We start from the raw sequence: 26,104 nt of genomic DNA, 5'->3' as shown, positions 1-26,104 counted from the left end.
TCGTCTGACGTGGATACGAGGCTCAACGAGGTTCAACCTCATCAGATCTCTGGAGTTAGACCGATATCAATTGGCAATCTTCTCTGTCGATGAAGAGTATCACAGCATGGGCTACCTAAACATCCCAACGGTACTCGCGGCCGGAGTAGTCGCCCTCTTTTTGTATGTCGTATTGGGACAGCCCAAGCTGAGACGGAATGGCGTCCCATTGAGGTAAGCTATAAACCATATTTTAAAATGACACGCGATTCCCGGACAGGAAGGGCGTGGAGTATCTGGACATACAACGCCATGCTGACTGGTTTTGAGACGCCCGCCTGACACATTACCGCTGGCTGGGAATGGCATCAACTTTCTGAGAGATCGCCAGAAGCTGTTTGACTGGTTCACCAAGTGTGAACAGCTTCATGGCTACGAAACATTGCAAATCTCGGTTCCGAGCTTGCCACCTGGGGTCATCATCAGTGACCCTAAGAACCTCGAATACGTGTTCAAGCATGAAGGCATCTTTGCTAAAGGCGAGTTTTTCAAGGGACGGTCGCGGGATCTGTTTGGTGAGTGCTGAGACATGGCTCTGGCGAAAATCTCGGTGAGCTCATTCATCTCAGGAAATGGCATCATCAATGTAGACGGTGGTTTGTGGAAGGTCCAGCGGAAAGTTGGGCTAAACTTCCTCAACACATCCAACCTGGGGGTTCTCACAGACGTCGCCTTGCCGCGGTATCTGTCCCAAAGCGTAGCTTTGTTACAAGAAAGGGCTTCGAGTGGTGTCTCGGTCGATTTACAAGGCGTATTTCACGAAATCACAACTCAGCTCATGGGAAAGATGGCTTATAACGTATGTTCATCTCGTAACCTGACACTAACGAATCTGCGATGGAGTCTGACGGTGGCTAATGAGCGTTCAGATGGAAATGCACGCCGAAGACGAGTTTGGCTTGGCTTTCGACTACGCATCTGGCGCAACAGCCGAGAGATTTCAGAATCCTCTCTGGTTTATCACGGAAATTTTCACTGGAAGGCGATTTCGAGAATCAATATCCATCGTCAAGTCATTTGGTCAAAGAATCGTATCAAGTGCGACGGGTGACAGTGAAAAGCGTGCTGGAAAGCCGGTCGATACGGTCTCGGCGGAAGAGGCCGTTGATAGACTGAACGATATTTCAGGAAGCCTGATCCATTCCTTTTTGGACGCCATTGGCGATGAGCAGTTAGTTGCGGACGCCGCGCTAAACTACCTCTCTGCAGGCAGAGACACCACAGCGCAAGCCCTCACATGGACCTTCTACCTCCTGATGAAACACCCCGACGTTGTGGTTAAGATCAGAGACGAAGTCGACAGCCTCACGGCAGGCAGCGAGAAAAGCTTTGAGAAGACCATTTCCGAACGATGCAATCCGACATCAACGCCATACACATTCGCAGTTTTCTGTGAAGCTCTGCGCATCTTCCCGCCCATTCCTTTCGAGATCAAGCAGGTCGTTCAAGCCACGACACTTCCAGACGGAACATTTTTACCGCAAAACTCCGTCATCGTTTGGTGCACTTGGGCAATGAACCGTTCTCGGGTTACCTGGGGCCCAGATGCAGACCATTTCCGCCCTGAGCGCTGGCTGGTTGATGGCAAGGTCCTCAACAAGACTACATCCGAGTTCCCGGTGTTCAATGGCGGACCTAGAACTTGCTTAGGCAAGAAAATGGCTGAGATTATAGCCGTCCAAGTCATTGCCACTGTGGCCGGGCTTTTCGAATGCGTCAGAGTTGATGACTTTGAAAGAGTTAGCAAGAGTAGCCTCACACTGCCCATGAAGGACGGCCTGCCTTGCGTGGTGCGAAGCAGGCACGACGTGTGCAGCAAATGACGAAGTTTGCGGCACCCTCGCGATGTAGTCCCTTCGCTGAGTAATTGGCATGTCATATTAAGCGATGCCCTGAGCCTTACATTGGCATAATGAACATTTAAGCCAGAGCACATATTCTGTCAGTCATTTGACCAACCATATTGAGGGGGCGGTAGTAGAGTTCCAACGTGACAAACAGACGCAAACTCTGTAGAGCAAGCACATAGAGAAAAAGGGAAAGAAGCGGGGGAAAAAAAATAAGGCCAAAAAGAGGAAGTCTTAGCACAACCTGGTTTCGATCCAGGGACCTCTGGGTTATGAGCCCAGCGCTCTACCCCTGAGCTATTGTGCTGAGTGTGGAGTTGTGTTGAATTTAAAGCTGTGGCAAACCCGTCTAGAATGTGTCGCAGTCGGTGGAGTACCTTCAACCACAGGCTAGTCAGTGAACGTCAAGCCTGGAGCTACGTGATTTTTCTCTCCTTTCCTTTCCCTTATTTTTAAATTTTTTTTTCTCATGTATTTTTGAGTGTCTTGAAGCTCACCTTCGGCCTGAAACACGATATAATTGACGTCAATCCAATCATCGTCCACTGGTTTCCCGGAGATCAGATTTATTATCGGAACCACCAGTTCACAGATGCATTGAGCCGCCCGTCGTGATGCCCACTCTTGACGCTATGCCACCAACCCTTGGGAATGAATAAGGCGTCGCCAGGATCCAGTTTCGCTTCGACAAGGTCTTCAGGGCCTTCCATACCCCAAACGGCCGTGTTCAAAACCACCCTCTCTCGACCCTCCATCATCTCAGACGTTCGAATCCGACCATTGCCAGAATGCTGAATCTGCGTCTGCACTCGTCGATACAACCGATCTCCTGAGGAAGGCGGCAATAGTCTGATGGTTTTCTTGCCAACCAACTGGCAAAAGAGATTAGGGTTCGGGTCGCGATGCAGCGGTGTATAAGTTGGTTCCAAGCCGAGCCATATGCTTGAGTTGTAGACATCACCCTTACCAGCGTCTGTGACTATGCGAGGCACTGGAAGATCTTCCTGCAGTTCTATTGGTAGGTCTGGTAGCTGGGCCTGAGCGACGTAAAGTTGTTTAAGCTTCTTCTCATGCAGCTTATTGAACTCGACTGCTTTGAGCAACAGCAGCAATGGAGCGCTGAACGAGGAGAACTTTGTCTCTGAGGCGTCTGGGTAAGCGGCGGCGTGCACGATGCCGGCCAGCACGGCACCCAAGTGGTCTGAACCTGACGCAAGCCAAGTTAGAAAATGGCTTGTGGTGTTGACAACCAAGCCTGCGTCTTCGGACAGCTGTGGGCTCATGAATTCGTATGGAAGCATATGATGAGCGAATCGGTCCATGTAAGGCGCAAAGCTCATGGGACATTCTCCGTGATATGATGGCGATAGGCTGGTTTCATCTTGCATGAACCACTTCGTCGACGCTGGGAAGGATGGTCGTTTTGGAATCGTATTTGGTTGCTTGAACGCCAGAGGCTTTCCCGCCTCAAAAGCCAAGCTTCTGAACTCAGGGACACCGACAGAGGCAAATGGCTCTTCGATAGCGTTGAGGGTCTTGATCGTCGAGAAACATCGATGTGAGTGGAATGCTGGTTTCTCCCGGCCGAATCGCAAGCCGCATCTTATGGGGCGAGGTTGCATGGTCTCTGCCTCGGCTATCGAGTTCCCCTCCCAGAGACTCAAAACAATGCGCAGAGGGAAAGAGAGATTGAGAGACGGTGGCTGCAACAACGGAGGAGAGCAAATTGACATCACGTGGTTCGACGGAAGAGACATTGTGATCTCGGTGAGGCCACCGCTCACCTTCGGTAAGATGCAGCGGAACAAATGTCAGGCCGCTTACCGAGCGTATCTGGTGCACAGACCACACCGATGATTGGCCGCAATCTCCTTCTCTAAGCGGGCTGGGCGTCGTCGTGAGGCACCACTGTCCACAGCCCACCAAGTTCAGCAAAAGCTGAGAGGCTCCCCAAAATACAACCTCGTTCTCCCTCAGCAAAAAGAGGCCCGAAAAAAAGTATATCTCGACTCCAACCTTGGCTGCGCGCGGAACGTCCGATCTCTTGCGAAACCAACGTCGATCTTCGATTTTATCACTGCCGCCGACCTTGCTGTGCTTTGCGCTCGACATGCGCCGCGTCTGACCTTTTGACGCTCACCTACCCCGCCATCTTCGCGCCGCTCCTGTTTGCTGCTGGGTTATCACACACACTCAACTCGTACGGATAGAAGCGACTTCAATCCCATCCGTCGGATAACGCGAGTTCGCTCACGCGACAACTGCCTTGCTCTACCCGACACCCCCTCAATACCTTCACCTTGGATTACCTCGACGACATGTCCACCTCTTCGGGGGCCCCGGAGTCTTGGATATCTTCCTTCTGTTCCCTACTCGGCCATGAGTACTTTGCTGAGGTCTCGGAGGAGTTCATTGAAGATGACTTCAACCTCACGGGTTTGCAGAATCAAGTTGCGATGTACAAGGAGGCACTCGAGGTACGCATAACCATCCATCAGCTTCTCCTGGATTTCCCAATTTGCCACCCCCGCAGCACCCCAAGCATCTTCTTACGCTAACTCTTCTTTTGTGCAGATGATTCTGGACGTGGAACCCGAGGAGGATGATGAGGAGGAAGAAGAAGACGACGAGGACGAGGAAGAAAACGACTCGGGAGATCAAGACCGGCTCGGGCCCAGGCATGACCGAAGACAGCACAGTCGGATGGCCAGCGACCTCAGCGTGATTGAGTCCTCCTCCGAGATGCTCTATGGCCTGATTCACCAGCGCTTTATCTGCTCGAGAGCAGGCATACAGCAAATGAGCGAGAAGTACGAGTTGGGACATTTCGGCTGCTGCCCACGCACGAACTGCGACCAAGCTAGGACGCTTCCTGTTGGCCTGTCCGACATTCCAGGCGAAGACACTGTCAAGCTATTCTGTCCTTCCTGCCTCGATGTTTACGTTCCCCCCAACAGCAGGTTTCAGACCGTGGACGGTGCCTTCTTCGGCCGCACTTTTGGTGCTCTGTTTCTTCTCACATTCCCTGAGTACGACTTGACCAAGCGTGGAGCTGAAGTACTCAGCAGCGGCGGTGCGCGCATCAATGACGACTCGCTCGAGGCGGTCAACGGAATGTACTCCAAGAACATTGCCCCCGGGTTAGGAGCGGGCCGGATATATGAGCCTCGCATTTACGGTTTCCGCGTCTCAGAGATTGCCAAATCTGGCCCTCGGATGCAATGGCTCAGGGACCGACCGGATGATATGACGGAGTTGGACGAGGCGCGGCTATATGCTGACGAGCATCCCGATTCGGACGAGGAGGACGAAAACATGAATGGCAATGGAAGACCTGCCCCCAGACGCCGTGCCCTGCGTGGAAACGCGCGTCTTCGCCAGCAGCGGCAAGCACAGAACGGGAGCCCGATGAACGTTGAGACGAACGGTGCTGAATCTGAGCTCTGAAAGATGAGGCGTTTTCAGATGATGCCAGCCTCGCGGTAGCCACACGGCTGGTGTGGACCTGGGACGAATAACGTCCGAAAAAGAGGACGCTGAAGGAAGAAGAGAGGTCCGACAATGGAGGAGAACTGCAGAGATGGAGGTGATGCGTTCGAAGTGGATGCCCTGCATAAGGTAGAAGGCGTTTTGGAGGCAGTCCCCCGCCTAACCTCTAAAAAAGGGGCACGGCGTTTGCTGAGGAAGGTGCATAACGGAAGTAAAGACTCTCACGCCGTCAATGAGTTCGGAATTCGATTCTCTTCGCAGGCAACAGTGCCTTCTGTATAGGCTTAATGCGACGGCCGCTGCATTTCTGGGCCTTTGGAGACAGAACATAGACTGCATGTAATTCGTCGGTCGATTCAAAGACTACTACTAACTTGGTTTTGCCCCTCCGTTTCATGGCCCCCATTGCGTTGTTTCGACCGTGGGGGTTAATTACTATCATCACCAACCCGCTGATCTTCCCTCTGGATGACTCGCGGTTCCCAGCATAGAGGCGAGAACCAGCTGATCACGCCTCTCTAGAGCTGGCGAGGGAACATTTGAGTTCTACAGGTGAGAGGAAATGCCGCCACGTGAATGAATACAATGAGGTCCATCGCTCCAGCAAGCCAGATGTCCAAATCCGCCCTGTCTCAGGTCAGCTTGCTTCTAGCGTGACAATGAACCAACATACACGACCAAGAAACCCCGCCATTGACCGGGATTAATACTCAGTCCCCGCGTCTTCATCATGGCGGGGAACAGGTCGGCCTACAAACATAAGCTGTGACAGTACAGGCAGGGACCAATCGAATGGAGTTTCCAAGCCTGCACCCCAATCCCGTTGGTCTAAGTGATCTCATCCAAGTATCAATGACAGAGGGATCAGCCGAGGTAGGGAGCGATCGTGATCGACGGACACAGCTCTTGCGGTCTTCTGTCTAGTATTCTACGATAACCGCGGTGAAGGCTATCATACTCTGTTTCCTCAGCTTGTAGGTGATGATTCGATCTCTATCTGGACCAATTTCAACGATTTTTCGCCCCAGTATGTAGCCTGCGAGTACGGTATGTGCTCTTTTTGAGCTTCAGCGTTCCCAGTATACTGAAGTCGTCACCCAAGCCCCCAGCCGGCAACAGCAGCAGCTGCCTCCACGGCTTCCCCGTCATCCTCGACTCTACTAATTTCAAGAGAAGGGGCAAAATAACAACGCAAAAAATCTCAGTCGAGTAAAGATTTCCAGCGAACATTTTCCGAAAGCTCAAATCCTGCAGTGACTGCTTATCCGGTGATGTCACCCGGAACGAACGACTGCGGGGTGATGCATCTGCACTGGATAAAGGCACTTAGCGTTCCTCCTCATGCACCACAAATTGACAGACGATCGACCAGGCTGGTATAAGTTTAAATCATATCCTCGTTACTTCGTGATTGAAGAACTTTTGTGTTATATCATAGAAGCGGTTGTATGTGCAATATGAAATCTCTATCAACATGTATTCGGTGGCTAGTTGCGACGTGGTGTATCTTTCTTATTCCAAGTGGGACGGCCTTGGCTTCTAATTCAACCTTCTATAACCCTGCCATTCCTGGATTTCACCCGGATCCAAGTTGTACATTTGTCCCGGAATGGGACAACACCTTCTTCTGCGCCTCCTCGAGCTTCAACGCGTTTCCGGGCATTCCCCTCCATGCTAGCAAAGACTTGCAGAACTGGAAGCTAATAGGTATATCCCAAGCAGCTCATCTCAATAATCCGTGCTCATGGGACGCAGGTCATGCTCTTAATCGAGAGTATCAGCTTCCACGTCTGGTCGAGACCAATCGTTCGACTAGGTCAGTCCTCCGCCATCAACGTACATGGCTACTGGTGTTATTTAAGTCAGTGGCATTTGGGCACCAACATTGCGTTTTCACGACGAGACCTTCTGGCTAGTGACGACCCTCGTCGACGATGATAGATCAGCAGATGACGCTTCCAGGTGGGATAATGTCCGTCCACTCCGCCCTCGCCGTTGGTCCCGGGGGCTTTTATGCTCACTTTATCGCAGATAATTTTCAAGAGCATTAATCCGTATGAAGATTCTTCGTGGTCGAATGCAACCCATTTTGAGTTCGTGGGCTACGACACGGAGCCGTTCTGGGACAAAGACGGGAAGACTTACATCAACGGGGCACATGCCTGGAAGATTGGGTAGGTCTCACGCGTGAGCCAAAAGATTGAATTCCGTGCAGTGTGACTAACAGTAGCAAGTCCTTGGCTACAGCAAGCTGAAGCGAACCTCGATACTGGTGAAGTTGGAGAATGGAGAACAATTTGGAATGGCACGGGTGGCATGGTGACTTTATACAGACTCATGGACATCGAGGCACTTGACAGTTAACCCTGTTGTAGGCGCCTGAAGGGCCACACATATACTTGAAAGATGGTCTCTACTACCTGTTAGCTGCAGAAGGCAATGGCTCAACATTCATGCGTATGAATCGGCGCTGACATGGACCAGGCGGTACTGGTGTCGGCCACATGGTCACGATAGCTCGTTCGGAGAATGCTGGGGGTCCATATGAGTCAAATCCGGCCAACCCAATTCTCACCAATGCAAACACAACCTCCTACTGTAAGTTTTCGCGAGCTGTACTGTGCTTTTTTCTCTCTAGCAGCCTGAATGGCATACCAAAGCTCATCAGTCCAGACTGTCGGACATGCCGACCTCTTCCAGGATGATTCAGGGAACTGGTAAGTCGTTTGAGTATTGTGGATGCCTATGTTAACATGAATAAGGTGGGGTGTCGCGCTATCGACAAGATCTGGCCCTGAGTGGGTTTACTTTCCCATGGGCCGTGAAACAGTCCTGACCGCCGTAACCTGGCGAGACGGAGAATGGCCGCAAATGTCGCCCATTCAGGGCAAGATGAGTGGTTGGCCCATGCCACCAGCAAATCTAGATATTGAGGGCTCTGGCTAAGAAGACATCTGGCTCTTGTCTCTGGTACTTGGCTGACGAGTTTAGCCACTGGGTCATGTCGGGCGAAGTTGCAGCTGATAGTGTTGAGTTCGAGGCTGGTTCAGCACTGCCAGCTCATTTCACACACTGGCGTTATCCCGTCGAAAGCTCATATACAGTATCACCACCTGAGCGTTCCAACAGCCTACGTCTCATGCCGTCAAAGCTCAACTTGACAGCCCGCAATGGCAATTACGCCGGTCCTGGCGGGCAAACGTTCGTGGGTAGGCGACAGCAGGATACACTCTTCACTTATGGCGTGACAATAGACTTTTCACCCACGCTAGAAGAGGAAGAGGCCGGCATCTCTGTCTTCCTAACGCAAAATCATCATCTCGACTTGAGTTTGGTCTTACTGCCAGCAAACAGAACCGCGCGGGCGCTTCCGGGGTATAACTTGACTACGAGGGATGATTCCGAAAAACTGGAATTACATTTAAGATTTCGGGGCGAGTCATATTCTCCCGTCCCAGACGAAATCACAGCTCCAGTGCCGGAAGAATGGGTAGCCTCGCCAGTCAGGCTAGAGGTGAAGGCCGCGAACCTGACGCACTATTCTTTTTCGGCCGGCCCAGCCAATGCAGCTTCTCGAATGAAGACACTGGTGTATGCGTCGAATGATGCTCTAAGCTGGGGCTTTACAGGTACTTGATCTAGGTCTGTGATGAAAATTCCTGCTAATGTGATGTAGGCGTCTTTGTTGGTGTGTATTGCACAAGTAATGGAGGGCTTGGCTCAACACCAGCATACATATCAGACTGGACTTACATTCCTCAAGGCCAATACAGAGACTAGGAGGCTCGGCTCGAGTTCGATATTCAACGGCAACCATGAACTGGAAAGACCATGCCTGGCCCATCTGTTGGAATAGCGGTGACCGATACGGGGTCCACCATCTTCTAGGGATGGAGGGACTCGAGTGTCCATACTGGCTGCATCTGCAGTCACTTGTTGATGGAAACAGAAAAAGGACACCATGCCTAATCAGACAAAATCACATATTCTCCGCCATCCCTGTCGCCACTATCCCCTTGTCTTTGCGATTGTGTTTGCTCTTTTTGCATGGAACCCGCCCGGTTGCTAACATGGGGTATTTCCAGACTTCGGGAGGCAACAAGTTTAATGTGAATAAGGTGGGGCTGAATGCGACGCCCTGTCACTTGAACATGCCATTGACCAATAGTATCTTACGCCCTAAGTGAGCTTCGGTACCTGTGAGGACTTGCATATCAGCAAGGTTGGAGGCGATGTGCTCTTCCCATCACGCTTGGACTACGTGAGTAAGCACACGTTGTGCGTGCAGATCTGGACCGGCATGTCGTAGCTCATGGCTTCCAGCAAGCTGCACATGGTGAGATTGCTAGTGCATGTCTTGCTGGATGGAATTGTTGACGCAAAGAGGGGAAGTGCGGCTCATCGGCAGCGGTCGCCGGTTTCGCACCGAGCATCGCCAGTGAAACAAGCCATGTCAGATGGGCATCAGCAAGATAAAGTCGGCCAAGCGCCCTCGTTCAAAACACACGACTGCGATCTCCAACGAGCCAGAGTCCTCAAATGACAAAAGAATTCTTTGAAAGTGCGGACGTGCCCGCAGAGCAAACATGGATGTACGAGAAAGAGCTGCCTGAGGGGTATGAAGCGTCCCGCGCTCTTCTCCGAGACTACAGTGGCATTCCCGCAGGGGAGATGGACAACCACATACGAAGGATTGTAGGTCGATGGCGCGATCATAGGATGAGACCGAAGGCTGACGAAGAAAGCGCGACTCGCTGTGGAAGGTTTTCCACTACCCGTGCATCGGGCGCTGGCGGTTTCTCCTGCTGGCCGATCCACAGGATGCGTTGTATCAAAAAGTCCTAGGCCGACTAACTCAAGCGGACTCGGGAGACACGCTGCTGGACCTGGGCACTTGCGTCGGGCAAGCTCTCCGGCAACTCGCACACGACGGTGTTGATAGCTCCCGGCTTTACGGAGCGGATGTGCAACGCGAGTTTCTGGACATCGGCTACGATCTGTTCCGGGACAAGGGCCGGTTCCGGGGTACGCTTGTGGCGGGTGACATCTTGGACCCGGCCGACACGGGTCTCTCTGTGCTTAACGGACAAATCAGCATCATCTGGGCCAATGCCTTCTTCCACTTGTTCGACTGGAAGCAACAGGTAATGGCAGCGGAACGCATCATCAAGTTCCTCAAGCCGGGACTTCAAGACGGGCTTGTCTTCGGACGGCATCTGGGGACTACGGAGCCGAAGGAAAGCGACAACAGGGGGCGCCGGATGTACCTGCACGATCAAGCCAGCTTCCAGCGCTTATGGGACGAAGTGGGGGCGAAGACGGGAACAAAGTGGAAAGTATGGTGGGAGCATGTGGCCGCGGTGGACTCGCTCCCCGGGTTCGGAGACACGGCCAGGATGAGTCGGTACGCCGTCTACCAAGTGAGGAGAGACTGACGCTTTTCTGCGCGCGCGGCTGCTTAGAAATTAGTGTGCTTACCAAAGATGCATGGCGTCAGTGCACACCTTAAGGTAACAACTGGACACGTCCAGAATTACCATGCAGTGAGGTACGGTTGGCTGGCCCAAAACCTCAGTAGTAATTACCAAATGGCACAGATAATAAAGCAGCTTGCCTTCTCTTGCACCCCACGAGTACCTAGTATATATGGCAGTCGGCAACCCCTCATGGATGATGAGCAGTCTTGCCAATAAGACAAGTATCCTTGTCGTGGAACCCCGATTGAACCAACCAACCAACCTCCAAAGCTAAAAAGCCACCACGCAGACTACCTAATATCATCTCTTAAAATGGCCACCAATCCCCCGCGTTACACCTTCGTGTCGCCATCCGAGGGCTACGAAAATGCACCTCCTCTACCCAGCGATCTCAACGAAGATGGCAAAAGCTTCAGAAATCCCCCACGTGAAGGGCTGAGCGAGGCGTACGAGTCGTTCCCGGCTCCGCTTTCGAATGGGCGTCGAGGAGGCTTGTAAGCGGCATTGAGCTTCGACCTTCCTTACCCGTAGGACTAACATCAATACAGTGACATCCACATCTACCATTTCCAGAATAACCCGGACCAGGTCAAGCATGCCAAGGACTTGTGGGAGCGCATTCGACGAGAGTGTAAGTCGGATCAAGGACCGAGTAGAAATAGCTCTCACTGACGACTTGATGATTACTATCTTAGTCCCTGAGCTGAGAATTTACCGATTCTGGGAGAAGCCCGTCGGCCCGCACCCTGTCGCCATGTTCGAGGTCAATCTCTTCACGCCTGCACAGTTCGGTGCCTTTATCCCGTGGCTGGCCATCTACAGAGGGCCCCTGTCAGTACTCGTCCATCCCAACACAGACGAAGAGGGCAACCACAATGCCATTGAGCTGCGCAACCACACACAACGCGCCATCTGGATGGGCGAGAGAATACCTCTGGACACGACTCTCTTCTATCGCGACTGATCCTGCACCGGGCGCGGACAGCAGCTGTTCATTTGAAGACCTGCGTATCCGCAAAATGTGTATCGTTCCAAGATCAGGAACTCATGTTGATACTACGTCGGAAGTAATTTGGCGCCAGTGTGCGGACACTTGGAGGAGGGAGGGCCAGTGCGCGCGGGGGAGACGAATGGTTGCCCTAGGCCTGAAGTACCCGACGTACCCAAGTATAAGAGTCACATTTATTGCTGTGTGTACGTACCTGTAGTGTATGCTACGCGCGCGCGATAATGGCCCGTGCGCTCATGACGTTGTCTAGTGCGCCCAGTGTCCAGTGTCAGCCTAGCAGGCGCGACCGCGACGAGTCAAGAAGTCGAGCTTTGCCTGTCTATCACCAACGGCTTTCAGTGAACATCGCCGCCAGTCATGCAGTCTTTCGAAGACCTATCGACACTTTCGTAGCATATGCAATTTTTCCTGCAATTGCCGCCGTCCAGTTGAAGTCTTTCCTTCCCTGGTCGATTGCCATGATGGCTGGCCGCAAAAGAACCAGGGCTTCTCGGTCGCAGCCCGCCACCCCCGGCCTGCCAAATGTCTACCAAGAGATGCTGCTTGAGGCAGGCGCTGGTACTGGTCCTTCCACTCCAGCTCCCTCCGAGCCGCCGTTGAAGAAGCTTAAGCGACCTGGAGAGAAGACTGCCCGAGTCGATCCGCCCAAGGCCCCAGAGCCGGACGAAGACGAAGATGATGAAGATATTGAATTTGAAGACGTCGCTCTCCCCCCACCTATTTTCCAGACAATGGAAAGAGATTCAGACGAGGAAGAATCCGAAGATGACATCGAATTCGAGGATGTCGATTTGGGCGCCGTACACCCGGATGTGGAGGTTACAGAGGAACCGAAGAAGCTTACACTCAATCTATCAGCCCATACGCCGACAACACCTGCAGCCAAAAAGGGCGCCGATAGAAGAAAGCCTATCTCGAAAGAGGAGAGGGAACGCCGCATAACAGTACACCGGACACATCTGCTCTGCCTGATGCTGCACTGTGCTTTGAGAAACCGATGGTGCGACGATGGAGAAGTACAGAAATCAATGCGTTCTCTTTTGACCAAGAAGATCGTCAATTATCTGAACCCATCATCTGATCTGCCACAATTTGGCCAAACAGAATCTCTCAAAACTGGTCTTGAACAAGCTGGGTCCATTTTCAAGGCCAAGTTTCATATCACAGAAAAGGGATTGCGCCGGGCGCTTTGGGCTGAGGACCTCGAGCACATCTCCAAGGTACGTAGGCCGCTTCCACACTGTCTCGAGACACATCATGGCTGACTCACCTTGTAAGTACGAACCGTCGAGCAATATGGACTCATGCTTGGAAAGATCTGATTTCAGGGAGGCTGCCAGAAAGCTACAAGGCTCTCGAGATGTTGGTGCTCAGCTATACTGTGCCCTGCTGCGATCTGCTGGGATCCGCGCCCGATTGGTTTGCTCTCTGCAGCCACTCTCTTTCGCCTCAGGTGGTCCAACGCTCCCCAAACCCCGTAGCCTGAAGACACCATCAAAGCCTACAAGAGCAGAACAGATTCAGGCACAGGTAGCCAAGTATTCACTGGCTGGAGAAGGATCATCGTCGTCAGATATGAGCAAAGCTTCGCCTCTGCGACGGCTTGGCCACCCAAACGCCGCGGCTTACCACTTACCGTCGATACCAGCATCACCCCCGAAAGGTCGACAGCTGAAAGAGACTCCGATTAATATCCGCGAGTCGCCATTTCCGGTTTACTGGGTAGAAGTTCTTGATACTGCTCATCAGAAATGGCAGCCTGTGGATCCGCTGGTTACAAATTCGATGTGGAAACCTCGTGCCATTGAGCCACCGGCCTCCGACCGAGAAAATTGCATGACCTATGTGGTTGCCTTTGAATCTGACGGTACTGCGCGAGACGTGACCAGGAGGTACGCCAAGGCATATGCGGCAAAGACAAGAAGATTGCGTGTCGAAACTGCTGTTGAACGAGGTGACTGGTGGTGGCGCAAGGCTCTTAAACCGTTCACTCGACGTCCAAAAACAGATCTTGATCAGATTGAAGACAACGAATTGATGGCTGTCGAAGGCCGTGAACCTATGCCAAGAAACGTGGCAGACTTCAAGGACCACCCGGTATTTGCGCTGGAAAGGCATTTGCGGCGCAATGAAGTTCTTATACCAGAAGCGCAGCCCGCCGGGACGGTCTCGGCGGGAAGCAAAGCGCCGTTGGAGAAGGTCTACCGGCGTAGGGACGTGCGGATTGCGCGTAGTAGGGACAAATGGTACCGCAGCTACGGACGCGAAGTCAAGCCTATGGAAGTTCCGGTCAAATTTCTTCCTCGAAGATCCAACGCCAGGCCAGGCGAGTTTATTGACGATGGATACGGCGGAGATGAGAGAGACGCGGCAGGTATGCCGGTATTTACCGAAGAGCAGACAGAGCTTTACCATGCCCCGCCAGTCATCAATGGTCGTGTGCCGAAGAACAAGTTTGGCAACATTGATGTATACGTGGCGAGCATGGTGCCGCAAGGTGGAGTTCACGTCACGGACGAATTCGACGCTGCTGCGCGCGCCGCTCACATACTAGGGATTGACTACGCGCCGGCGTTGACAGGGTTCAATTTCAAGGGAAAGCATGGTACAGCTGTGCTGAATGGCGTAGTAGTAGCACGAGAGCATGAAGAAGCCGTTCGGGCTGTGATGGAGGGTTTGGGAGATATGGAAGCACAAGTAGAGCGGAGCAAGAGGTCTTTGGCTGCGATCCGAATGTGGAAGAGGTTTCTTACGGCACTCCGGATCCGGGAGCGCGTATGGGCCGGAGTGGACCCCGAAGAGAGAGCCGAAGAGGAGAGGGAAATGGTTGGGGAAATCGCGGAAATGTCAGAGCGTGAAGAAAGTATGGCAACAGGCGGCTCCATGGTTGAGTGTGATAACCAAGGTAGGGGATGTCTTGCCCAGGACGAGGCATTTGGGGGAGGCTTTATAGTTGAAGAAGATGCGAGTCAAGGCAGATCTGGAGGTTTCATGGTTGGTAACGAGAGCAAATATGGCGGTGGGGGTTTCGTGGCTGAAGAAGTGGAAGTGGAAGAGGAAGAGGGCGGTGACGGAGGCTTCGTTGCTGGGGATGAGGATGTCGACAGCGACCGCGGTGTAGGCTTCGCCGCTCAGGACGTGGATGTGGAAGAAAGCGGAGGCTTTGCAGCTAACGAGGGGGAAGAGAACACCGAAAGGGATGGCGAGGATGGCGACATGGGGTTAGAAGACCTTTCGGTTCTCGGGGCGGAGAAAGACGAAGACGAAGAAGTTGAAGATGCACCGAGCGACGTTACAGAGGAGTATGACATGGAGGAGGAGGACGGTGGAGGAGGATTCCTAGTGGAGTAGATGACGATCACCTGCACTATCGCAGGGCGAGTCAAGGGAGCCGATGACAGAGGAGATGATGAGTCTAGATACCCTAGGGCAGCAGCAATTTTGAACAACGACGAGGCAGAACTTGGCACTTTGGGTAGGACGTGATAGACTTGACCTCTGGGGAGATAGTGCGATGTGATTGGTGGGTTGGTATAATCGATGGATTCAAGACATTCTTGACCGTTCTGGACCGACGTCAACGATATTTGCACGGTGCGGCTTGGCCCGAAGCCACACCGAGCTTCGACCAAGTCCCGGCCCAACGTCGGGGGCCAAGAAACATGAAGGATTGAAGTAGCCACTGCAACGATCAACGCCCGAGACACAAACGGCTGTCTGATTAGCGGAGGAGGCTGTGCTGGATCCCGTTTCGTTGGCGAGATTCCGCCCAACAACGGTGCAAGTGGGTAGCCGTAAGACTGCATGTTACACTTGCTGCCTCGAGTCGCGGCGATGATGTTGCTGCTGAGTACCTATCATCATGTTTGGCGGAAGGGTGGGATGTGCATCTCGTTGTAGGTAATTGTGTACCTATCCGTGGCCCAGACATCTGTGCCAGGGTCCAGCGCGAGCATGGACGGGTCGGGTGTCACCTCAGTGCCGCCGGCCGGGATTCGGGCCAATTCCCGTCGTTTATTGCCTCCCTTACCTTACCTACTACCTTATTATTAAGGTAACGTAGGTAAGGTAGGTAGTGGATACCTCAGCTGTGAATTACGAAGACCAAACGCCCGGTGGAAGAGGCGAACCCCAGTTTGACTCCCACCTTGGCACGTCGCGCGTCGGCTGCCTTTTCAGGTCAGTCCAGTTCAGTTCAGTTCGGTGTGCCTTGCCTACCTACCTAGGCAAGCCACGCACGCACGGCACGGCGCCAGGAGAAATCATTCTTCTCCGGTCCCTCATCGCTCGCGACGGCAGTCTGACCTAATCCCGACGTGTCTTGCTCCAGGTCGAGAGTTCATCCAGAGTGATCCATCACACCCCAAGACACCGTGCCTACGCCGTGTCTCCAAGGGTCTTCCTCGTCCCAATGTTCGTCTCGTCTATTTCGTCCTAATACGTACATCCATTTCGTCTTCATTCTTCCTACCCCCTTGTCGTGGCTCACACGCCGCCTCGAGAGGTCGTTGGAGTAACAAGAGAAGGTACGGCTTGGATTTGTGAAAATTCCACTCTCTTTTGCACATTTTTTTTTTAGCCAGCCTTCATCGCGAGCCTCTGCTCATCCCAAAACGTCCGCGATATCCCATCCTCACGTCGGCACCGTCAACAACAAAATACGCGAATCGATACCAAGAACGGGAAACGACGACGTAGCCGCCCGAGGCGACTCGCCCATGATGGCGCTTCTACGCCAGACTTGGACTTTGACTGTCAAAAATTGGAGGATAATCAGCCGCCACTCCATCGCGGCCATTTTCATTGCATTCATCCTCCCTATCGCCTTGACGACATTTTTCAGCTTCGCAAAGAATCTTTTCGTCCCCCCAGCCGTCTACGGCGTTTCCGACCCAAGGCAAATTCGTTCTCTACCGGATGCCCTCGATGCCGCAGCTAGCACCGGTAGACAGACCGTTGTCTTCGTGAACAACGGTCTCATCGGCGGGGACATCGACAAAGTCATCGACACGCTCACTCAATCCGTCGAGAGCGTCGGCAAGAAAGCCCTACGCCGGTCATCTACAGCTGACCTGGGTACAGACTGCCGCAGCAACCTTCGCGGCGTTTCCAGATGCTATGGCGCCGTTGTTTTCCAGTCTTCCCCCGCTGAGGGCACCGGCAATTACTGGAATTATACCTTGCGCAGCGATGGCGCACTGCGATCAATGGTCGTCGACGTCGACTCGGACAGGAATGACGCTCAGATCTACCTCTTACCTCTGCAACGTGCAGTTGATGCTGCCATCGCCAAAGTCGCCAGTTCCAACTCCTCGCAAGTCCAGCAAGGCCCTCTGCCCAACACGGTGACCGAATATCCCTTTACGAGCATGACCCAGGAAGAACGTGCCATTCAGATTCGTGTCCGGTACCAGAGCGCCATTACCAACTGGATGGGCGTTGCCTTCATGACCAGCGTCTTGTTTGTTACTTACCATCTCACCGGATTCATCGCGACCGAACGTGAGAGTGGCATGACCCGACTCCTCGACGCCATGATGCCTGTCAAGCAACGATGGCATGCCCAGGCGGCCCGCATCGTTTCCTATCATTTCGCATTTGTGCTCATCTACCTTCCTGGATGGATCATCGGTTCTCTAGTACTTCGAGCCGGTGTCTTTGCTCGCACGAGTGTGGCCACTGTTCTGGTCTATCATGTTCTCAACGGAATAGCCATGGCCTCTCTTTCCATCTTGGCCTCCTCTTTTTTCAAAAAGGCCCAAATCAGCGGCATCGCTGCTGTTCTGATCATTATCATACTTGGAATTCTCGCCCAATCCATTTCCTACCCTAGCACCGCCACTGTTGGTATTCTCAGCTTCCTATTCACGCCTTGTAATTATGTGTACTTTATTACATACATGGCCCGTTACGAATCAGGCGACGCTCCGACGAATCTTGCACAGATTCCTCCGGGTAGCCCGTGGCAACTCACTGGAATCGTGTTATGGGTATTTCTGGTCATCCAGGTATTTGGGTATCCCCTTCTTGGGGCAGTCATCGAGTCGAGACTGCACGGCACTACCACCCAGGGCAGAAACGTCGTGTTCGGCTCGGTCAATGACCCAGCAACCGAGGCGGCTGTCCGTATCGATGGCTTCAGCAAGATTTATAAGCCCTCGGCACTGCGTCGCATGTTTTCTTTCATTTCGCGCCCTCGCGAACCCGTTGTCGCTGTCAACAACTTGACTCTGAACATCCGTCGAGGCCAAATCCTCGCCCTTTTGGGCGCCAATGGCAGTGGCAAATCTACAACCTTGGACTCCATTGCCGGCACCAACAAACTGACGAGCGGTGCTATCACCATTGATGGCACCGGCGGGCTGGGAATTGCGCCTCAGAAGAATGTCATGTGGGACGATCTCACTGTTGAGCAACATATCCAGATCTTTAACAGGCTCAAATCGCCGAAAGATCTTGCGTCGAAACAGGAAGTTCGCGACCTCATCAAATCGATTGACCTTGAGCTGAAGCGGAAAGCCATGTCCAAGACTCTGTCCGGGGGACAAAAGAGAAAGCTCCAGCTGGGCATGATGCTCACGGGAGGAAGTGCTGTCTGTTGTGTCGACGAAGTCAGCAGCGGCATCGACCCTCTCAGTCGGCGAAAACTCTGGGACATTCTCTTGGCCGAGCGAGGGCGCCGCACAATTGTCCTTACAACTCACTTCTTAGACGAAGCCGATCTGCTGGCTGACCACATCGCCATCTTGTCGAAAGGTACACTACGTGCTGATGGATCTTCCGTCGAACTGAAAGACCGTCTTGGCGGTGGATATCGCGTTCATGTTCATAAGGACACTGGCATTAAGAATGGCCCTGATGTCCACGGTGTTCAAAAGAAGATCTCGTTCGATCTTGTCAGTTATATCGCGCCATCCTCAACCCTGGCTGCTCAGGTTATCCGCACCTTAGAGGCCAACGACATCCATAAATACCGATTCTCTGGGCCTACAATTGAGGACGTATTCCTGCAACTGGCAGAGGAGGTCCGAGGAGAAGCAGGAGACTTCCCGTCCGCGTCTGACACGACGTCGGAATACAACGAGAAGAAAGTAGCATCAGACGAGGCTCATACTACCGGCGTCGCATCTTCGGGAGGGTTAAAACTTCTTGACGGCAATCGCATTGGTTATATGCAGCAAGCAGCCGTTCTCTTCCGGAAGCGCATCACCATCCTCAAGACCAACTGGATTCCGCACTTCGCCGCCTTCATTCTCCCCGTAGCAGCCGCCGGCCTCGTCACTTTATTCATCAAAGGCCAAAACAAGCCGGGATGCGCACCCTCTGAAGAGCGTTCGCTCGACCAAACCCAGGGTTTCAGTCTCACAGACTTCACATGGAAACTGGTTCTTGGGCCATCTTCGAAGTTGGACTTGAACACCGCCGCAAGCGTTCTTCTGCCGGTTTTCAACGCAGCCTCTGGCAGCGGTGGCTTAGGAACCAGTACGGGCACTGGACTAGGTTTTGCAAGGCAACTGCTTGAAGAGAATGCCACCTTTACTGAAACATTCGACTCTTTCAAAAGCACCATTGTTGAGCGACGGGTTGAAACACTGCCAGGTGGTCTTTGGTTTGGGGATGGCAGCATGGAACCTACCATCGCCTATATGGCTAACTACAACGGTCTTATCAATCCGTTGCTGACCCAGAATCTCATGAACATGCTCCTGAGCAATGTCACACTCATGATGGCCTGGGCACCCTTCGCCACTCCTTGGGACCCTGACACCGGCAACTCCCTGCAATTCCTCGTTTACACCGGCATAGCTCTCTCGGCTTACCCCGGGTTCTTCGCCCTGTACCCGAGTCTGGAACGCCGGCGGATGGTTCGAGGCCTGCAATACTCCAATGGTGTTCGACCATTGCCTCTATGGCTTGCTTATCTCGCATTCGACTTCATCGTTGTACTCGCCTCCACAGCACTGGTGACTATTCTCTGGGCGACCCTTTCAAACATCTGGTATCATGTCGGCTACATCTTTCTCGTATTCATGCTTTACGGGCTGACCGCTATCCTTTTGGCCTATGTCATCTCTCTTTTCTGTAAGACGCAGCTTTCTACATACGCCTGGGTTGCCGCAGGGCAAGCAGTCATGTTCCTTGTCTATCTGGTTGCATACCTCTGTACGGTAACGTTTGCGCCGGTGACTCGGGTTGACGATTATCTGCTTGTCGTCCACTTTGTCATCTCCGCCGTCGCGCCCATTGGCTCGGTTGTTCGAGCTATGTTCTTGACTCTGAACCTGTTCTCAACAGCCTGTGATGGTCGCCAGCTTGCGCCCAATCCGGGCGGAATGCTCCAATACGGTGGCCTCATATTGTACCTAGTCATCCAGTCCATTCTTCTCTTTGGCATTCTGGTATGGGCTGACAGTGGTTCTGTTGGCTTGTCCATACGGCGACTTTGGCAACGTCGACATCCTGAACCTGAAGATCCTAGCTCGTCCGATGAGGAGCTGGCAAATGAGCTGAACAGAGTCACGACGACACAAAACAACGATGATGGGCTTAGAGTAATACATCTAACGAAGACTTTCGGCAAGAACACTGCCGTTGATAATGTCACCTTCGGCATTCAGCGTGGAGAAGTCTTTGCTCTCCTAGGACCAAATGGAGCGGGCAAGTCGACGACTATTTCTCTGATTCGCGGAGATCTCAAATCAAGTCGTAATGGCGGCGACATACTGGTCGAGGATAGATCTGTGATCCACGACTTGCCGGCTGCGCGGGCGCACCTTGGTGTCTGCCCTCAACACGATGCGATGGATCTAATGACAGTGCGCGAACACTTGGAATTTTACGCTCGCGTCCGCGGCATTCCCGATATCGACCACAATGTCAACGCCGTGATTCACGCAGTTGGGCTCCAGGCTTTTTCGACGCGCATGGCCCACGCGTTGTCGGGCGGTAACAAGCGTAAACTAAGCCTCGGTATCGCGTTAATGGGCAATCCGACCGTGGTATTGTTAGACGAGCCTTCTTCGGGCCTGGACGCCGCTGCGAAGCGTATCATGTGGAAGACGCTAGCGGCCACGGTTCCTGGGCGATCTCTCCTGTTGACGACACACAGCATGGAGGAGGCCGACGCCCTTGCGAGCCGGGCCGGGATCTTGGCGAAACGTATGCTGGCACTTGGCACGACGGACAGCCTTCGGCATCGCTTCGGAGATGCCCTTCACGTGCACCTGATCAGTAAGACGGCGCCACATACCACCCTAGAAGAAACAGAGAGGCTTCGTGACTGGGTTAAGAAATTCCTACCTGGGGCTGAAGTGGAGGAGAAGACCTACCACGGCCAAATGCGCTTCTCCGTGCCAGCGAGCGAAGTTCTGAGCGCGTTCAGTGGCCACAAAGTTGAAGAAATCCAGCGGGCGGACCAGGATGTATCTTCCAGCGCCGTTGGTCAGCTGGCTGTCATGTTGGAGGAGCAACGCGAGAACCTGGGTGTCATGCATTACAGCGTCAGCCCCACAACACTAGACCAAGTGTTCCTCACAATTGTTGGAAAGCACAATGTTCAGGAAGAAGGCTATAAAGAGCCGGAGAGGAGGTCCTGGTGGCGTTTTGGGCGATGAGTGGGTGAGAAACACACCAAAAATGAAAGATGATGTGAGCACGTAGAACACAACTCAAAAGAGATACCCAAATGCGAGAGGCAGGGGGGCCTTAATAGATGATTACTTGATTATTAACCGGGGTATTAAAAAGTCGATAGATGCCATCATGTATCCAAGACATCGAGAGCTTCGTTTTTCAATCAAAAGTGGACGTTTCCCTCCCGTTCGGCACCCTCTGGCACACGTTGTAGATGACACCGGCATCTCGGAAGCCTCTTGACGATACATTATTCACTCTTCGGATTACCAGCCCAGATCCCATAGAAACTTTTTGCTGTTGAACGAGCATCACTCTCGAATCATGTCAGATCACAGAGCCATTTCTGCGTATGTCTCTTCGGCCCTGAGATCCTTTGCTGGAAGAAGGGGACCATGTCGGTCTGGGGCTCGTGGGGCTGAAGTTGGATTTGACGGGGGTGATTGCGTCCTCTCGTACACTTGCCAAACCAAAGATGCTTTCGGTCGAAGCGGTCTGGTGTTGGTTTGAATAAGGCGACACGTGGGTGGCGGACTTGTCTTCCTTCGCGTGGCTCGACCGCGCGCTTGAGACAGCCGACTCCGTGGTGGCCATCTCCACGTCGGGCTTGACGATGGCTGGTGGATATGCACTCGTGGGGAATGTGCCACGGGTATCGCGGGTGCCACGAGTGTCCGAGTGCAAGGAGTAGTTCACCCTAGCCATCATCCTCGGGAACAGTTTGGTCATGAGGGGTCGCAGAGTCGGAAGGCAGGCGCAGGTAACGGCCGAAGATATCTCTCCAAGCGACCAGAGAGAAGCTTCAACATTGGTCCAGGTGAAGTCCTGTTGGATGCTGAGATATTTGGTGCGGACAATAGAGACGGCCACAGTACTGGGAACTGTTAGAAAACCGACATGCTGCGTCGAACGATCGGGGACAAAATTGTAACCACTCACAAAAATCCGAGGCTGAATATCCCCATGAGGAGCAGCTTCTGCTTCCTGGGTAGACTAAGATGCCAAAATATGGGCAGAGGAAGTGCAAAGACGGCGACATCGGTGGCAATATTTCCCGCCGCATTCACATACCACTGTGGCTGGTTAGGGATGCAATAGGCCTTGATGGTCTTGTCCCAGAACCCTTCGACGGGTATACAGGTGAAGGTAGCGATGAGAAGCTGGGAAACGGCCCATGCTCCAACCACGACGATTGCGACAGCGTAAATTCTCCTCATCTTAGGAACAGCCATGATTCGGTAATACTGGAACAGAAAAGACAATTTTATACAGAGAAGCGCAATGTTGTAGAAGACGATGGAGACAAAGAAGGTCTGGAGAGCCGTGTGAGCGAGCACCCAACAGATCAAATTTGAACATATCTGGTAGGGAAAGGGCCGAAACTAACGTGGAGGTACTCCGGGATCTCTGCTTTGTCCAGTGTTGAGATATGTCTCCCGAGGCCATGTTCAGTCACTGCCGTCCGCATTAGCCAACATGAACAGGACCCTCTTGTTCAAGGAGGTTTGTGACATGACATACTTGCTGCAATGGCAGTTCCACAGCCTATCAAAGCCAACTTTCCTCAGACCAGTCAGTCCTTCGTCTTTCCAGCCAGCACGTTGTTGGCATGACTCACAAGTCCAGCGATGGCAAGAACGTCATCAACGCCGAATAGTTCAATGACCTTTGTTCTCGTGTAAATCCGTAGACCCACCAGCGTGGTGGGAAACATGATACAGAAGACTACGGAGCCGACGACAACTCCTCTCTGGTCTTCGTACGAGTCTGCAGGAAGCTTTGCCATACTCGTCTTCGCTGGCGATCGGTAGTTTTGGCTAAGGCAAGATGAAGAATTGGAGAGCGTGAACATGCAAGCTTAAGCAGATGTTGACTTGGCGGGCAGCACCTACTAAACAGGTCGATTACGGGGGAAAGAATGCGTTTTTGAATAGAGCCAAACTAAAAGACGCACATCGCAGGCCCCCTCTTCCAAAAGACAAGTCATGAACCGCTGCGAGCAGGGGCTCAAAATAGGATGACGGGAAGGGGAAGACAGAGTTCCGAACAGCATTCACGCGAAGGAAGTGTGTCTGCGGAGCACACCACCATTCTTCGCCATCATGACCGAGTCATTTTCGTCACACTAATAGGTTCGTAACGCCGAGACTCTGATCCTAGTTGGCGGCAAGAAAAGAGGAAACGAAAAAAGAAACAGGTCGACTGGGCCGTCCCTCGTTCAGATGAGCGAGTATCACGCACGGCGAAACGGAACCCGCAATCAGACTAACGAACTAGAAAGACTCGATTCACCAAAATCGCCAGATGGAACTAGGGATGAGCCCAGCTGATCAACGACAAGTTGGCTGCCCGTCTGTCTGTCTTAGCCTGCTTGATGATGGCGAAGTAAAGTCCATGCTTTTTCCCTGATTCTGGATTCACATCCATCTCGATGAAGGTTGGCCAAGGGAAGGGAGTAGCGAGGCAAGGCATGGAAGAGAGCCGCATGGGGTTCGCGGGAAAGTAGAGTTTAAACCAAATAGAAAGATTAAGCGCGGAAGAGGCGAAAGAGCGAGGAGGGTGAAGATGTTTAGCGTGTGAACTACTCTGGTGTTACTATGGATCGAGAAAGCAGACAGCGGGGGGCTTTGACTTTGACTTTCTTACTTCGCGGCACCTACATTTGTCCGCCCCTTGAGCCGGGTAGACCATGCTCCAAGAGGTCCCCTCAGCTGCGAGTTCAAACCTCACCAGCTAGGGAAGGATACGAGCGGTGGACAGCAGCAAGAACCACGTCAATCAAGCTTTGAGTGTAAGAGAGAGAGCAGCGCACGGGTATCTCAACCCGCGATGGCAGCGGAGAACCTTGTTTGGCAGACAGGTGGTGTGCCGGGTCTGCGAATGAGAACACAAAGTCCGATGCTTGACTGAACGCTCAGTCCGCGTCCTCTCTCCTGAACTGATGGCCCGTCTAGCCTTTGTATTCTGTCTTCGAAATTGCATTTTTCGTCATCTTATCGTCATCCGTCCAACCACCCACTCCTGGATTTTTTCCGCTGTCTCTGCCGTCCGGATCTTGCTATTTCCGGAAATCATTCGGAAGAGGATATTGTCACGAAACGGCATAGGAAAAGATGAGATATAGGGGTCCCAAACACGGGAGGAGGGTGTCGAGAAGCGACTTTGTATCATCAGTTGATTTACTGAACTTTATCGACTTTTCTGTCTTCATAACTATCGGTTGTCAATGGGTTACACCGGAAAACGCACGAGAACCAGGAGGTGGTCTTGCTTACAGCCAGCCGTAGTCGCGGCAACATCATCAAATGCGCCGTACTCGCCTAGCCCTGCCTGCTCTCTGAATGCGCTGATGCACTTCTCGGCCTATGGACGGAGCATGAGTCGCAAACATCGTTGATTCTGCAACTGAGAGTTGTATATTCGAGGGTAGCCGATCCTGGATGAGCCAGTTCCCATCATGCGCCCGTTATTGAGCGGCCAGGTCCCGGAGCTTTGGTACCTAGGTAGGAACCGATTCCCAAACCTGTGAAAGGGGCCCTGGGGTTGAGGGGAGGGGAGGCCCGTCTACTCCGTATGTTGTCCCATCCCTACCTTATCTGAGGCGCCATAATGCTTGGATCTACTCATGAGCAAGACGCACAGTCGCGGTGTTGTTGTCTCCCGCCTGTGCTCTATTGCCACTAATTGATCAAACTCGGATCCTGGCTCCTCCTCTGTCTTCCGCACATCGTCTGTGACAATTGGCAGTCGGCACGGTATGAGAAGATGTTTTGTACAAGCTTTAGGATGTTACATATGTGACGAACTCCAAAGTACACATCCACTGGAAGGCATGCCATATGAGCGAGACAGAGTCAAGATCCCTGCCTTCTCCTTCACTACTAACATCGCATGCTCCTGCTAATGGTGCAACTAGGGCTGTGCCATGGTGACGAGAACTAGCTCAGAAGCATCTCTTTCTCGACAGGAATGGTGTATGTGCCACGTGGAATTCGAAATGGACAAGGTCGTCAGTACATTTCTCTTGTTACTACACGTTCTTCTGGTGTACATCTGCCACGGCCGTTAGCACTGTCGGGAGATCAGTTTGCTTGTGTACATTTATTCTTCATGTGCCGTGAAGCTCTTTCCTTGTCTCGGCATGGCGAAGACCGTGCAGTGGTATATTGCCTCGAGGACAAAAAGCCGGGAGATATTTAATTTCGCAACCAAGAAAACGCCCACCATTGTTCGGCTTGTCGCTCCTACCCTTTCCATGCAATCCGTATGCTTTTGTCATGGTATATCCGTCCATTCCCTCCTTAGCTCTATATCATCAAGTTTCAGCAAACCCTAGTCCGATTTTGAATCCAGTCCATCTCTTGAACTTCGCAGTGAACTCCGTAATCGCAAGACCCCATGGAGGCAGTTCGGCGCACGTTCTCTCGCCATCAAGTAGCACGGCACTCCTCCCCTTCGTAATACTGAGTGAAAACCAACACAGTCTGCTCTAGCTTTGCAAACCTTCACCATATCATCCTCATCAATCCGACCGCTCATCGAAGTTGTCCGAGCAGAGAAGCCTGAAATAAAAACAACAGCCTCATGAGAACCAACAACGATGGACACAA

The 26,104-nt window shown here is 52.6% G+C and overlaps 9 protein-coding genes across 9 annotated transcripts; 7 read left to right on the top strand and 2 right to left on the bottom strand.

Annotated features, from left to right (window-relative positions):
- Positions 1-106: 106 nt before the first annotated feature.
- CYP94A1 (Cytochrome P450 94A1) lies at positions 107-1,862 on the top strand (the record flags this gene model as incomplete). The annotated part of the gene is made up of 4 exons (XM_032019585.1): positions 107-213; positions 310-554; positions 609-838; positions 909-1,862. 4 exons carry the CDS (start codon positions 107-109, stop codon positions 1,860-1,862), a joined length of 1,536 nt encoding a protein of 511 aa, XP_031883420.1.
- A 373-nt stretch (positions 1,863-2,235) lies between these two features.
- On the bottom strand, positions 2,236-3,508 carry kdm8-0 (Lysine-specific demethylase 8; the record flags this gene model as incomplete). Its single annotated transcript, XM_032019586.2, has 3 exons — positions 2,236-2,263; positions 2,384-2,390; positions 2,530-3,508. The coding sequence occupies 3 exons, from the start codon at positions 3,506-3,508 to the stop codon at positions 2,236-2,238; spliced, it is 1,014 nt and encodes a 337-aa protein (XP_031883408.2).
- Positions 3,509-4,204: 696 nt separating this feature from the next.
- ckb-1 (Casein kinase II subunit beta-1) lies at positions 4,205-5,333 on the top strand (the record flags this gene model as incomplete). The annotated part of the gene is made up of 2 exons (XM_032019587.1): positions 4,205-4,363; positions 4,461-5,333. The coding sequence occupies 2 exons, from the start codon at positions 4,205-4,207 to the stop codon at positions 5,331-5,333; spliced, it is 1,032 nt and encodes a 343-aa protein (XP_031883406.1).
- Positions 5,334-7,133: 1,800 nt separating this feature from the next.
- Positions 7,134-8,321, top strand: xylB-1 (Xylosidase/arabinosidase; the record flags this gene model as incomplete). Its single annotated transcript, XM_066153162.1, has 3 exons — positions 7,953-7,973; positions 8,049-8,092; positions 8,138-8,321. 3 exons carry the CDS (start codon positions 7,953-7,955, stop codon positions 8,319-8,321), a joined length of 249 nt encoding a protein of 82 aa, XP_066007457.1.
- A 1,593-nt stretch (positions 8,322-9,914) lies between these two features.
- On the top strand, positions 9,915-10,810 carry trt5-2 (Methyltransferase trt5; the record flags this gene model as incomplete). The annotated part of the gene is made up of 2 exons (XM_032019589.1): positions 9,915-10,070; positions 10,121-10,810. 2 exons carry the CDS (start codon positions 9,915-9,917, stop codon positions 10,808-10,810), a joined length of 846 nt encoding a protein of 281 aa, XP_031883257.1.
- Positions 10,811-11,164: 354 nt separating this feature from the next.
- Y212 (putative 21.2 kDa protein) lies at positions 11,165-11,816 on the top strand (the record flags this gene model as incomplete). Its single annotated transcript, XM_032019590.1, has 3 exons — positions 11,165-11,346; positions 11,401-11,483; positions 11,548-11,816. The coding sequence occupies 3 exons, from the start codon at positions 11,165-11,167 to the stop codon at positions 11,814-11,816; spliced, it is 534 nt and encodes a 177-aa protein (XP_031883258.1).
- Positions 11,817-12,319: 503 nt separating this feature from the next.
- Positions 12,320-15,212, top strand: rhp41 (DNA repair protein rhp41; the record flags this gene model as incomplete). Its single annotated transcript, XM_032019592.2, has 2 exons — positions 12,320-13,081; positions 13,140-15,212. 2 exons carry the CDS (start codon positions 12,320-12,322, stop codon positions 15,210-15,212), a joined length of 2,835 nt encoding a protein of 944 aa, XP_031883370.2.
- A 1,370-nt stretch (positions 15,213-16,582) lies between these two features.
- Positions 16,583-21,475, top strand: ABCA3-1 (ATP-binding cassette sub-family A member 3; the record flags this gene model as incomplete). Its single annotated transcript, XM_032019593.1, has 1 exon — positions 16,583-21,475. One exon carries the CDS (start codon positions 16,583-16,585, stop codon positions 21,473-21,475), a length of 4,893 nt encoding a protein of 1,630 aa, XP_031883369.1.
- A 346-nt stretch (positions 21,476-21,821) lies between these two features.
- On the bottom strand, positions 21,822-23,280 carry CGGC5_v014836 (Satratoxin biosynthesis SC1 cluster protein 4; the record flags this gene model as incomplete). Its single annotated transcript, XM_032019594.1, has 5 exons — positions 21,822-22,368; positions 22,434-22,807; positions 22,882-22,949; positions 23,016-23,052; positions 23,113-23,280. 5 exons carry the CDS (start codon positions 23,278-23,280, stop codon positions 21,822-21,824), a joined length of 1,194 nt encoding a protein of 397 aa, XP_031883299.1.
- Positions 23,281-26,104: the final 2,824 nt, after the last annotated feature.

The sequence above is a fragment of the Colletotrichum fructicola genome (assembly GCF_000319635.2).
Source record: "Colletotrichum fructicola Nara gc5 chromosome Unknown KSG_Nara_v1_contig09, whole genome shotgun sequence".
Lineage (NCBI taxonomy): Eukaryota > Fungi > Ascomycota > Sordariomycetes > Glomerellales > Glomerellaceae > Colletotrichum > Colletotrichum fructicola.
Note: the sequence above shows the minus strand (reverse complement) of the source record. Positions and strands in the feature narration are given on the sequence as shown.